At 33.9% G+C, this 14879-nt stretch overlaps 1 protein-coding gene across 1 annotated transcript; it reads right to left on the bottom strand.

The window, feature by feature from the left end:
* Nucleotides 1-3680: 3680 nt before the first annotated feature.
* LOC102584692 (F-box-like/WD repeat-containing protein TBL1XR1) lies at nt 3681-7801 on the bottom strand. Its single transcript, XM_006342587.1, has 13 exons — nt 7741-7801; nt 6870-7015; nt 6535-6798; nt 6395-6441; nt 6120-6258; nt 5907-5970; nt 5652-5810; nt 5412-5533; nt 5244-5318; nt 5030-5083; nt 4863-4936; nt 4139-4213; nt 3681-3900 (listed from the first exon to the last, which is right to left on the bottom strand). Exons 1-13 carry the CDS (start codon nt 7799-7801, stop codon nt 3681-3683), a joined length of 1500 nt encoding a protein of 499 aa, XP_006342649.1.
* Nucleotides 7802-14879: the final 7078 nt, after the last annotated feature.

The raw sequence follows: 14879 nt of genomic DNA, 5'->3' as shown, positions 1-14879 counted from the left end.
TGTCTTTATCTGGAATTTTACCATCAGTAATGTCAGATCCATCAACATCTCTGAGTCTCTCTTTACCCGGAATCAGATCTAACAAGAATTTAAATTGGATAAACCGAATCGAGCAAGTAGTTGAAATGAAACATGTCGTGGCATCTAAACTCACTACATCTCTAAATCACTCTTTACCCGGATTCAAATCTAGCAAGAATTCAAATCGGGTAAACCAAATCGAGGAAGTAGTTGAAGTGGCACATGTATTGGCATTTGAACCCTTTACATCTCTGAGTCTCTCTTTATCCAAATTTAAATCTAGAAAGAATTCAAATTGGGTAAATCGAATCGAGCAAGTAGTTGAATCGACACATGTATCAACATCTGAACCCACTCCATCAATTTTTATGCCCCAAATTTCAATAACTCAACATTGGAGAAATAATTATTGAGCCTAGAATTTTGATAGTTTTTCAATTAGATTTTTTGATGAAATCGATAATATTTATATTTTTTTAGGTGTTGTTATTAATATAGTTTTTCCTTTGATGCTTTTTATATTCAAATTAACCATTGAGATAATCATTTACGGTATTTGATTAACTAATTGTTATTTGAGGTAGTATCTAAATTAAATAAAATTCATAGGTGGTATGTCTTTTTGTTTTCTAGAGTAATAACCATTTTCAAAATGATGATGTTTTATATTTAGAAATAATTTAGTTTTAAAATTATTATTATTCTATAGTCATACACCGGCGTTAATATTCAATAAAGTTTAATTAACTATGTAAGACAAATTAAAATATATTAGAAGACTTATTTTAATAAATAATAAAAAAGACAATAAATATTAATTATAACCTAAAAGGAAGTAAAGTTAGTAGCTAGCGTAAACTAAAGGGGGAAAGACTTATTAGGGTATCCATTAACTTCTTCTTCTTGCTTGCTACTTAATTCTCAAGTTCTATCGCATTTATAGATTAATTGATGAAATCAAAGATGCAAGTTGGTCATTCTTAAGAGTTGTTAACAAATTTAAAAATAGACAAGCGAGTGAGACTTTCTTTTATTGGGATATTCAACTTGATTCATGGAAATATGGCCGACTCTGGATTGACAACAATATTTTTGGTGATGTTGTATCTTTTGATATCATATATCGAACAAACAAGTATTGTATGACTTATGAATCATTTATTGTAATAAAGCATCATTGACAAAATATAATATTTGATTGTGTTTTTTATTTGAATCTTTTAGATGGTTATTCTTGACAAAATAGAATATCATGTTCTAATGTTTTTTAGAGACACAAGTATGTTGTGATGGTCAAGTATCTAAATATGAAGTAAGAATGCATAGCTTAAGGAAGACATGATTTGCTGAGTTCAATCCTACAATTTTACATGTGACAATTGACATGCACTAGCAAAAAATATATTGAATATATCTATATCACATGTGCACATTGCCTACTAATTTTTTTTACTTCAAATATAAAGTATGATCAAATTCTTGAGGAATACATATTGAAGAGATGGACAAAAAATGTTAGAAAAGGAATAAAAAATCTGCCAAGAGTTGTGTTATCGATGAAAGTTCAGAATCTAAGATTGTTTATACTAATAGTGTGACACAAGTCTGTTACAGTCTTACTCATCTTAGCAAATCAAATATGGTGTGCTGTGATTTTTTTTTTTTAGAAATATCGAAATTGCTTCGTTTGAGTTAGATGACTATCTAGAAAATTAAAGTTGCATAGTACCATATTTCATCAAAAAATGGTTAAAAGATATAGAAGACAAGATATTGGACCCTCTTCATGTAAGAGCTCCAATTGTGCGCAAAGAGCATTCGAAAGGTTTTGGGACAATCTATAAAATAACACTCCACCAACTCGTGGGAAAACTAGTAAACACAATACATGTCTTTATTTAGTTAGAAAAATCTCAAGTTATTACATCACCAAGAAAAATTGTTTGAGGATAATAAATATACTACATACTATACTGAAACCTTTACGGAACCCTCCGTAGGGAGTTGTAGGATTAGTATGTACAGTATCACAATTACTAGAGTCCATTTTGGACATTAGGGGCCAATTAACATGATTTAAGCGATTTTCTCACTTTTTAGTGTGTGTTAGCCCATGAATATTTTAGTGATATTGCTTCTGGATGATTTCTTTGCGAAACCATTTTGAAACCCTCCTTAGGGAGTTGGGGAGCAATACTACATTCTCACAATTTTTAGAGTCCATTTTGGGTGTTTAGGGGTCAATTTACAGGAATTAAGAGATTTTCTCAGTTTTCGTGTGTGTTATAAGAATATTTTGGTGATATGGCTTCCAAATGATTTCTTTGTGAAACCTTTACGGAACCCTCTGTAGGGAGTTGAAAGAGGACAACATACAATCTCACAATTTTTAGAGTTTATTTTGGGCAAATAGTGGCCAATTTACAGGAATTAGGTGTTTCTATCATTTTTTTCGTGTGTATTAGCCCATAATTATTATGGTGATATGACTTCGAGATGATTTCTTTGCGAGACATTTACGGAACCATCCATAGGGATTTAGGGGAGCAATACGTACAATCTCACAATTTTTAGAGTCCATTTTGCACATTTAGGGGCCAATTTACATGAATTAAGCGATTTTCTTAGTTTTTTTTTGTATTTATTAGCTCATGAATATTTTAGTGATATGTCTTCCTTATGATTTCTTTGTGAAACCTTTACAGAACCCTCCATAGGAAGTTGGGGAAGCAATATGTACAGTCTCACAATTATTAGAGTCCATTTTGGACATTAGGGGCCAATTTATAGGAATTAGACGATTCTCTCAATCTTTCATATGTGTTAGCCCATAAATATTTTGGTGATATGGCTTCCAGACGATTACTTTGCGAAACCTTTACGGAACCCTCCGTAAGGAGTTGGGGGAGTAGTACGTACAATCTCTCAATTTTTTGAGTCCATTTTACTCATTTAGGGGCCAATTTACAAGAATTAAGCTATTTTCTTAATTTTTCCTGTGTGGACATGAATATTTTGTTGATATGCCTTCCAGATAATTCTTTGCGAAATCTTTAAAGAATTCTTCGTAGGGACTTGAGGGAATAGTGTGTACAATCTCATAATTTATAGAGTCCATTTTGCGCATTTAGGGTCAACTTATAGGAATTATGTGATTTTTTCCCATTTTTCAAGTGTACATGATTATTTTGGTGATATGACTTTCGAACTATTTCCTTGTGAAACCTTTATGAAACCCTCCGTAGGGTGTTGTTGGAGCAACACGTACAATCTCACAATTTTTAGAGTCCATTTTGGGGCCTTTTCACAGGAATATATTTGACTTTTTTTAGTTTTTCGTGTGTGTTAGCCTATGAATATTTTGTCATAAAAAATCAGGCTTGATACGAACTTTATTAATAAGTCAGAATATTCTATTTAGACATTCAAATTAGGCTTGTCCAATTGAAGCATGAATTAGATCGAATGTCTAAATGGAATATTTTGACAAGTTTATCAAGTTAATTATGTATTAAGCCGAAAAAGAACCTCTATATGATTGATAAAGCAATGAAAGAAATCATGATACCAAACAAAGTCTTACACGATATGTCAAAATAAGCTCATAAAAAATGAAAAATTTTCAGTTCCCAAGTCTTTTAAAAGCTATTCCTCAATCTCTACAATCGCATATCATACACACAGACCTTCTTGTTTGCGAAACAAGCTGCAACCTTGTTGCCTAACTTGTTCCAACACACTTCAAAAATGCAGCCATCGCCATTGTAAGTTTTTACAATCTTGGCCTCCTTAACTGACCATATATTCATGCATTTATCCAATGAGCCACTTGCCAAGTACTCACCGTTCGGGCAAAATGCAACAGAATAGACAGGTTCCCTGGATTCAAAATGGAAGAGTACCTACTTAATTAGTAAAACAAAAACATTCAACAATAACGATACAAAGATTTGATGATCTAAAAGAAAGATAATAGTTCAACTGAGTACTAGTAAACAAACCCCATAATACTCGAGCCTGTCAATATTTGACAGTTAAATAAGTGTGAATATATTACGAGTACCTTACTATCTCCTATGTCCGTTCCAAGTAGACATAATGAGTTAACATCCATTACCTGTGACCGTTCAAGCTGTGAAGAAGACGTCCTAGTTCAACATCCCATAGCTTCACGGTAGAGTCAAATGAAGCACTACACAGACAGACAATAAAACAAAACCAATAAGCTCAAAGAACTAAAAAGGTTAGGTGCAATACATAAAATAAGCACACACATAAAAAACAAACTGCTGGACGGTTAAAGTGAAACTATATCTCTCTGGATTATTTTTACTCGCAAGGGGATTACGGGCCAGGTTGCAATCATTCCAAAATTTGAAACTCAATTCTTGGGGCTTGACTGTTCGCTGGGGCTTTTGAGCCTCGTTTCAAAGCTTAAGCGTGCCTTTAACATATATCTGTTACTCTTCTACCTAAATAATTGGAACGTTGAACAAAATTTGCCTAGAAAAAATGTAACTGCTAATTAGCAGGCACCATTCTTCCCTAAAACTGTTATATGTTACACAAGAGTGATTCAACTAGAAGCCTAAGTGCAAACAGAGCAGGGGCTTGAAAGGACTAAACGAAAATAGTGTCATTATAAAATGGAATGGTGGGAGTATTTTCTTATAAACAGTGAAAACTGTGTCTGGAAAAACATAGAACCTTTATCGCTTACTATGAACAATGATTCAATGATAATCTACGACACTGATGTGTTATATATAATCGAGAACCTTGTGCTACCACTACATGTGAAAGAATACTGTAAACATGACCAGTAGCAATAGATAGCATACCTTGCCAGCAACAACTGATTATTCGGATTGCTTGTACCAGCGCCAGTTGGACTCCATTTGATGGTATATATCTCCTAACAAAAACATATTACTCAGTAGCTGATGTCTGATTTGATAAAATGAATCAGCAAAGACAACAAAGAAAAAGAAAGAACAAAAATAGATACTTTGCGATGTTCTCTGAAATCATGCAAGCAGACATCCTGTTTCATGCTCCATATCTGACACAAAAACAATAAATTATTGACCCAAATCCCCCGAGGGCCAGTGGCACACCGCACCACCTCTCTACCTTATCCAACTTAAAAAATATCTTATCTCTGCTGCACATTTCAAAACGTGACATGCGCCCAACCTTTAGAAGGACAAGATTGGAATTACCTTAACTGTGGTATCATCAGAGCATGAAGCCAGCAAGGAACCTGATGAGTCCCACTTGATAGCATTGATTTCATTCTGCAATGGCAAAGTAAACAACCCTTTAAGACTATTCACAAAGGATACATCAATGTTCGAATCAAGCATAACATGCTAAGCTTCAGTCCTCACCTGATGTCCTGAGAATGTTTTGACTGGTTTGTTCTCACCAACCTTACAAACATATATCATGTTATCAGAGGAGCTGGTTGCAAAAGAATTATTGTTTCGCCAAGCAACATCAAGCAATGGACCTACATGGAGTTGTATAACAACAGTGAGAAAATATGCAAAACAAACAAAATCTATCCTTGCTAAGATATGAGGTAAAATATAAAGAATAATTGAGACAGAACAAGGGCAACATAACACCTGAATGAAAATCAAATTGCTGCTTCGATTCTCCAGACTTCACATTCCAAATAACGGCAGTTGTATCAGTACTACCGCTAAGGAGATAATCACCTTTCTTGTTCCACTTCAAAGCTATGATTGGACCTTTATGTTTGTTAAGAGTACTAACCAATTCCCCTGTATGAAAAGTTAGTAAGAGAAAACAAGACACGAAAAGTGGTGGCAATTTATACATTCAATCTTCAAAACAAGTTTTTCCTCCATGCTCCTTACCAGATCGTTTCCAGATTCTGGCTCCGCCATCGTAAGAACCAGTTGCAAGCAGGTTACCCTTGCTCTGTACAAGAAAAAGTCATAAATACAAGATCAAATAATAACTAGAAAATTAAATATGTAACCACAAGCAATGCAGTCTAATTTCAGAAAATCCACCAGAAAAGTATAGATCAACGAAAGTCAGCCCAAAACAAGCAGTAGAAAACTCACATTCCAGTCAAGTGATGTAACATCCTTGTTTTCCTCAGTTGCTTGACTTTCCAAATGGTTCAAAACCAAAACATTTGGGATAGTAGAATTACATGGACCATCTCCAATAGTCCAAATTCTAGCAGTAGCGTCTCCAGACCTAACGTGTTATTACACATGATTAGCTATAATAGACATGATTCCTTAGACGAGTCTAAGAAAACAGAAGTATGAATAAGAACATCAGTGATTCATATACGAGAGCAAAAAAAGAAAGAAATGGTACTAATGCTTACCCAGATGCAAGCAGTGACCCTTCTGGACTCCAAGCACAGACAAAAACCTAGCTCGAGTTTAAAAACAAAAGAGAATTGTAATGTTAATATAGAAGACAGAAAATATATATTAAATAACCTATTGAGAAATCATGGCAAACCTCGGATGTATGTCCTTCCAAAACCATTACATCACTCCTTTCTTTGTCCTGTTCACGCTCTTTTCCTTTCTGTTGTTTCTCCATCTCCCTTTCTCTTGTAGGTTCTCGTTTGTGGTCAGCACTCGCCTTATCCTTCCGTGTAGGTTTATCTTTCTGAACCTTCTCCTTTTTCTCTTTTATTATTTTCCGCAGCTCATCTACATCCTTTGTAATGAGATCCAAAGGCTCTAGAAGCTTGAAGTCTTCATCCATATCAGCATCATCCTGCATTCCGTAGTTAGTACAGAGTAGTAAAAAGATATAGAAAAATCAGAATATTAAAATATTTGCCTTACATTGCTCAAATTGGTTTCCAGTTCAAGATACTGAATACCCTTTTGCACAAATTGAATAAGAGCACCAGGAGGAACTAGATGTCCATCCATTGTGCTCCTATTGAGCCCTGCCTCGTATCCAAAAGTAAATGCTGAATGTGTGAATCCTGAAAAAAATATATTAGCAAAACCAGTAGACCGATTAGATACTACCGCACTAGTCCATCACGATCAAAGTCAAGGTGTCAGCAAACCTATTAGCAAATCATATTCAACGAAGCAACCACTTGTAATAAATTATCTAAAAATGGAGAGACAGATACAAAATCTAAATGAGAGTTTAAATTTGGTAATATATCACAAACACATTCAATTCACTGAATTCAAAATTTATTAATTTAGTTGATGAATGGATCAAACCTATTTTATTCATATGAATCCATAAACTAAATGATGAAAATTATTTGTGTCCTTAACCGCTATCAAACTTTGAGGTTGAGAGACTGTTTTCGATAGATCCTTGGCTCATAAGACATAAAAATGTTTATTTGTAGAATTTCACATCATCTAGCCCCCTTTGCTTGTACTTTATCTTATGTTGAGTTTTCTAAAATTATATTATTAATAAAAGGCTGCTAGAAACTGTCTAGTGGTATAACATCATCTAACAACAACAACATATCCAGGGGAGTTTGGGAGGTTGGTGTGTACGCAATCCTTAACCCCTACCTTGTGCAGATAGAGGATCCAGTTTTCAAACTCGGATCCTCTCAAACCAAGTAAAGCATATCAAGACAATTAAACTCGAATTCATGGGGATTTCAAAATAGAAACACAACATCAATTAAACTTGGATAGATAGAACAGGTTCTGAAGATGAGAATTAAATTACCTGATTCAAAGAGGTAGCGGAAAACAATGAAATTGAGGAACTCAGAAGTTAAAGAGGCCATTGTTGGCGGCTTAAACTTAAACAGACAAATGGATTACTATTACATACTCTCATATATATAGAAGGAAAAAATATGGTAAGTGTGAATTTTGGGATGTATGAAACGTTATGATTAGAAAGGTGTTGGTTCCAAAAATGGCATTTTGAATTAATTGTTGAATGACTAAACTACCCTTCAAGCTCCAATAAATATATTTCCTTTTTAAAACAATAACACAAACCCTAAACCCTATCAAAACCTATTAATGTAAACATCAAGGGCGAATGCATTTTTTACCTAAACTATATACTAGATTCGCCTAGGGTTGTCTATCGATTGATTCAGTTCACTTTTAAAGTTTATTGATTTGACTTTATCAGTTATCGATTTATAGATATGCTAAATTACTCTAGGATCATTAAAATCTCAATTTATCAGTTACTGATCATTATTTGTTTGTATCGGTTAAACCGTTAAGATGTTATACACAAAAAATCAACGAAAATCACTTATAAGAAATAACGTGGCAAATCAATTAAACCATGCACATTAGTTGATAGATTGCTTTTTCCTCAAATGCCAACACATAATAATCGAGAGTTTGTGACAATCAGAAATAAAAATATGAAACTAAACTCTAAGTCAAGGACTTTATAGACCGAATGATATAAATATAATTTATTAATTTACAATCGAATTTTCAGTTAATCTCGATATAAGTGCCTATCAAAGTAAATATCTTATATTCATTGGTTTGATGTGTGAAAACACTTAAGTTTTTACACATCATAACAATTATTCATCAAACTTTTATTTTGTACTTAAAATGGTTAGTTTGAATGTTATTTTGTTTTTTTCCCTAAAATAATAGCTAGTCAAACTTCAATATTACTGAGATCCTATCCCCTCTAATCCAATCCACCAAACACTATTTAAAGAAAAAAACTAATTAATTTATGAGATTTTAGCAATGCGATACATTTCATTTGTATAATTAATAACTCCTATTAATCCGGTCACCCCTATCCCCTCTACCCCTACCCCCACTATCCTCACAAGTCTTTACCAAGTAAATACTAGGCCCTACCTCCTCCTACCACCCCACTGTACATATATACTTTGTACTTTGTATCGCCAGTATCCTTCCTTCCTTCTATCTCATATACTCGACTGATTTTATTCAGTGGAAACAATGAAGAAAAAGGGCAAGAACTAAGAGTTGATATTGGAATCTTCAAGAGGACGAGTTATTGCAGAAGCTAGTAGAGGAACATGGAACAAAGAACTGGTCAGTTATTGGTCAATTGATTCCAAATCGATATGGAAAATCATATAGGCTCCAGTGGTGTGATCAACTTTCTCCTCAAGTGGATCATCAACCTTTTACACCTGAACAAGATGATATTATTATCAAAGCTCATGCCAAATTCGGTAATCAATGGGATCTGATAGCCCGTTTGCTATCGGGTCTGTCACGCCCCGAGCCTACACCCTGGACGTGGCCGGCACTCGAAGACCATTGTTGGTCCCCAAGCGAACCCTTGGCCTGGCTTTCTTAACTCAGCGGAAACCTGACTCAACAGAATAACTCAATGCCATGCAAGGTTACAAAACAACTTAACTGATGCATAACATGCCCAAAAGGCAACTCGAGTCCCAAATTAGAATATTTACATATATACGAAGATGAGAGACTCAAAACTAACTAACTGACTGTCTATGAAGCCTCTAAAATACTGAGATGGATGTTGGGACGAACCCCGCAACATCCTAACAAAACAAAACTAGGAACACAAAATAACCAAGTCCTCCGGAAAGCAAGGAGGCTCACCACTAACTCTGGAGTGCTCAGCTGGATCAACAGCGTGCAGGATGCTGATCCGGGGTACCTGTGTCTGCATCATCATAAGATGCAGGCCAACTGGCATCAGTACATTAAATGTACGAGTATGCGAGCTAGAAAACTAAGCAACAAAGGCTAGAAGGAAAAAAATCTGGAAGAACCTGAAAAGCTTACCTGGCTCAACTCAACTCAACCTGACTGACTCATTTCAATATAATGCAATTTAAAACAAGTGAAATATAAAGAAAAACTGTTTAAAACCTGTTATAAAACTCTGTGTGTATACAAAGATACAATAAGCCTGAGATGTATATAGAAATACAAATGAACTGATGTATATAAAAATACAATAATCTCTATGTATGAAAATACAATAACTGCTGTGTATGAAAATACAATAACTACTGTGGGAATTTCTCTAACCTACAACCATCACATAAGAGCTATAGTGATAATACATCGATCGACCTCACGCTGCCAGAGCATCCTATTCCCGGCCAAAGGTATAGGACATGGACTGCCTAATGGATCCACTAGTCTATCTGGAAAAGGATTCATCTAAAAAGTATGATCCTTTTCTACCCATGGTGGCTAATATGGTTCTATGGGGATTGTGGGTTCCTTGAACGCTCCCCCAACTCGGTGCTCGATACTACTCCCAAAATAATGTACTGGCTCTTATGTTTTTAAAACATACTTCTTCCTGCTGATTTGAGATAATTACTCAAAAACTTAGCTCAAAGGCTATCTTGGATGTTATACCCCATTTTAACCAAGGTCAAATTAGTGTACAACATATTGGTGATTTCCAAATTAATTAACTTAAGAAGTCGCCACCTAATTATTTTTAAAGGTAAATTAGGATACCTAAATTATTAACTAAGTAATACTAAAATGACTTCAATTAAATGGTCTACTAACTTAAGATTCTAGGTAAAGGTTCTAATTATCCTAAAGAGAAGGGGTAAGGCATCTTTTAAGATCCGTTAAAGACGGTTAACCGGCCAAACTTAGGTTAATTAATTTTAAAAGAAAGATATGAGTGTTAAATATTAAGTGATTGAATAACCAAGTTGGAAAACATTTTTTATTTTAAAAGCGCTTTTGCAATTTATTAGAATGAAAAAGATTTAAAAAAGAGTAATTTCTTTAGATCAATTTAGACAAATCCATGGCTAAAAAAAAGGTAATTAAAAAAAAAAAAAGCATTTGCTCATTAACCGACAAGATGCTCCCTTTAGAAAAAGTTTAAGAAAAATAAGAGTTTAGAACAAAATATTTTTTCTTTGAAGGATATTGCCAAGTTTGAACAAAACTTAATAAATTAGTGAGTTTAAAGTGGTGCAAAAGAAGTGTTTTTTTAAAAAAGGTTGCCAAATGAAGTTTATAAAGGTAAGCGATTAATAAATGTTTGTTTCTAGCTAAAGATACCCAAACTCAAACATCTATGTTAAGTCAACTATTATGAATCCAAACTAGAAATATCTAAAATCACACAAACAAGGATGACATGTAAAGAAAAACGCGTAAACAAATAATGCAAAATGTAAGTAGCCATAAGTGACTCCAAGATAGGACCACTTGTTTTGCTTGCAATTTCGAATGGTCCAAAGAGGTAGTGAAGATTCCATGTGCGAGTGTGAGGATAATGTTGAGTCTATGAGACTCGATAATTGGTAGAGTCCTAATCGAAACTCCTTTTTTTCCTCCCAAAGTGTACATGTACAACAATAAGAAAGGATTAGACATGCGGGTAACTAATAGGTGAAACAAATAGACATTCTATTTATTCAACTCCAACACAAGTACCTTAATAATAAGTATGAAATAAACTGTAACACCCAACTAACTTATACATTCTTCTATAGGAAGAAAATAAAATTTCTTTAACTAATATTTACAAGCATGCTTACAGTGAATAAATATCTCAAAGCCTTTAAATTAAACCAATACCATTCTCATTAAAGGATAGCAATCATCACAACACATCACAACATATTAAACAAGAAAGAAAAGCTTCACATGGATGCAATATATAAACAAATATATTTATTTAATATCTAAGGCCTATTTAGTTAATTATAGAAAGGCTCTAGGTAATATTATTGAGTTCAATGTATGGTACATTTTGTTTCAAATATACAATGTAAGAAGAAACTAAAGCTCGAACTATATATAATATTTATAAAGTAGCATTCACAAGTCAAATTAGAACCAAATCTAAATCCAATAAGCAAGTTTTCTTTCCAAAATATATTTTAATACATACTGTTGAGAAAAAATAAAAAATGAAAAAAAATAATATAGCAATAAACTTTAACGCAAGGATTTTGCTTTTTATCAATTTAAAATTCATTGGCGAGTTTAAGCATAAATAAGGCCACAGCTTCTAAATACCAAGATTACTAATAAATGCGGCAAGTTTGTATTCAATTTCTCTGCATATAAAACAAATAAATAGATATATCTATGACATGATTCTCAACACAACATAATAATCTTAAAATATAAAGAATAGCGAAAACAATATCGGTTTATCACATAGAGATACAAATAAATACCAAACTTTGAACCAAAAACAGATTACATCTCACCAACCCCTTCCAAAAATCATTCTTTAAATTAAAATGTGAAGGAGATATGAACTCAAATCTCTCCAGGCCTCAAACTAAATAAAAAGAAACATATTTTTTAAACATCACTTTCATGATAGCTAAAAATAAGTGAGTATTATACTTGACGCATGGTTTTTCTTACAATAGGCATAACATTTTCACGAAGACAATAATAGAAGTAAAAGTAAAGGGACAAAGATCACCTGCTGCGGGGTAGTGAACGGGGGCTTGCGGTCTCGATCTTAGATCTACTTACTAACTCTGATGACCACCGTTAATGGTCGAAACGAACACACAAACTATTGCTGCGACTGGAATGCCAAAGAAAATGGTAAAATACGAAAATAGAAGAGATGGTTTAGAGGAGAAATAACTAAAAATTTTAGAGGTGAGGGGCTGCCAGATTTTGAAAAAAATCCTCCCAAATAAGCTCTGAAATGTAAGTATTTATAGGGAAAAATTAGGGTTCTTCATTTGTGTTGAGCGGGAATAGAATTTTGAAATTTGAAATCTAATTTGAGGGGTTTTGGGCCGAATTTCTTAGTCTTTTCCTTTCTTCTTTTAAATTATTTTGGGCTTCTTACTTTATAATTAATATAAAATATATCATAAGATGACAACTAATAATTTACGTAATAAAACATCGCTAATATAAAATATATGTGCAAAATATTGACTTAAATTAATTTAATAAATACGAAACTAGAAATAAGATGACGACAATTGATTATTTAAGAAAAGAGGTATAAATAGTAATATTAGTAATTTCGATAATAAAACTAATAATTTTAATAGATAAATAGTCGTAATAGTAAAAATAGTTGTGAAAAAGGATTATTTTATATGTTATCAAATTAGAAGCTCGAAAATAATAAATTAGAAGAAAGGAGGGTCAAAATTGGATGTCAACACCAATAATGTGTTTGTGTCCATCTAGTATTGATATTTAGCTTTAATTTTATGATAATATTTTTTGTGTCCATCGATTGTTTGTTAAGCATAAGTACCAACACTAGTTGATTCTATTGATGACAAAATTGATTTTCTTGCAAAATCGATTTGTGTCCATCTAGTGTTGATATTAAGCTTTAATTTAGGAATACTGTGTTTGTTAAGCATAAGTACCAACACTAGTTGATCCTATTGATGACAAAATTGATTTTCTTGCAAGATCGATTTATATCTATCTAGTGTTTACACTATGCTCTTTGCTTGACTGAAAACTTGAGCCTTAAAATGAAGTTAAAACATTCAATAAAGACTCTTGAACAACTTTAAAAACTTAGCTTCTTAACTTCCAAGCTTAACTCTTAAACTTCACTTGATTTGGAAACTAACTCTCCTTGAATTGGATTTATATATTCAAGGGGTTTGATCACATGTTATGGATGAGTTCTTGACGTTTAGACGTACTTCGGAGTGTCGGAAACAACTATGAAACATAGGTACTTTACCAAGGAACATGCATGAGAAAGTGTGAAAAGAATGGGGGAACTTGGCGTCCTTGGCGCTCTGCAAGGCGCGGAGCGCCAGCCCTTGAAGCTCAGAAGGACTGCTGGCGCTCTGCTAGGCGCGGCGCCCCAAGGGGGAAAGTTCTGAGCCTCTTTTGGGGCGCGCTGGCAGGCGCGACGCGCCAGCCCCTTCCCCAGAAAATCCAATGTTTCTCCCTCTTTTTCCAACTCTAAACCACCCTAACTTCAAAGGTTTCAACCCCAACCACTAAGGATCATAAAATCCCTCAACATACAAGAGATTCAACTCAATGACACAACCAAATCATGTCCCAAATCAACAAGGGACTCCAACAACACAAATCAACAACATCAACAATACAACCAACAACTTCAACAACACAACCAATCCTTTCTCGAAAATAAAACGAGCTTGGCGTGTGGGGGAAAAGATCAACCCAACACTATGAACTCACATACCTAGTAGGGATCACCCCTGACGATATCCATGACGGAAACTTGCTTGATCTCCTTTTTCTCCTCTTCTTCTCCTCTTCTTCTCTTCTTCACTCAAAACCCTCACTCTCACTCTCTTTTAAAAAAGCAAAACTAATCAAAATCAGCTTGGACCCTTAATATATATCCAAAACAAATGATTTGGGAAAAGACCAAAATGCCCTTAAAATTTCCGGACGAATTTCCCTGCCAACTGCCCAACTTCCAAAGGGGATAACTCCCTCATACGAACTCGGAATCGAGCAAACTCAGCGGCGTTGGAAAGATCATTCCACGAGATTTGCAAGAAAAACTGGAACTACACCTAAATCATCCTGAGCTAGGAGTTATGACTGTTCCAAGTTGGCCAAAAACTCACCTTTCTCCATACTTGGCCAAATTTCCAGATTTGTAAAAGGCATAATACATATATTGACCCCTAAACTTGGATTCAAATTTTAACTTTGACCTTTAACTTTGTAAGTGCACAAATAGGCATTTTAACTATCCAAAACTTAAACAAAAAAACACTCGGATCCTACCTGGCAAAATGCGTGAAATACACTCAAATTAGGCGCGTCAGATGTAAAAATTCAGGAGGTCAACAGTAAAAAAAGCATTGAAAGGACAATTAAACCCTTTTTATATTTTTTTCAACAATTTTCCCCTCTTTTTTGCATTATTTGTTGTTTACT

Source organism: Solanum tuberosum, unplaced genomic scaffold (assembly GCF_000226075.1).
Source record: "Solanum tuberosum cultivar DM 1-3 516 R44 unplaced genomic scaffold, SolTub_3.0 scf00034, whole genome shotgun sequence".
In the NCBI taxonomy this organism is placed as follows: Eukaryota; Viridiplantae; Streptophyta; class Magnoliopsida; order Solanales; family Solanaceae; genus Solanum; species Solanum tuberosum.
Note: the sequence above shows the minus strand (reverse complement) of the source record. Positions and strands in the feature narration are given on the sequence as shown.

Coding starts and splice junctions, on each gene's coding strand:
- LOC102584692 (XM_006342587.1), bottom strand. CDS start 7,801: ATGGCCTCTTTAACTTCTGAGTTCCTCAATTTCATTGTTTTCCGCTAC. Junction 6,442..6,534: donor TGGAAGGACATACATCCGAG/GTTTGCCATGAT, acceptor AACTCGAGCTAG/GTTTTTGTCTGTGCTTGGAG. Junction 3,901..4,138: donor CACAGCTTGAACGGTCACAG/GTAATGGATGTT, acceptor TTTTGAATCCAG/GGAACCTGTCTATTCTGTTG.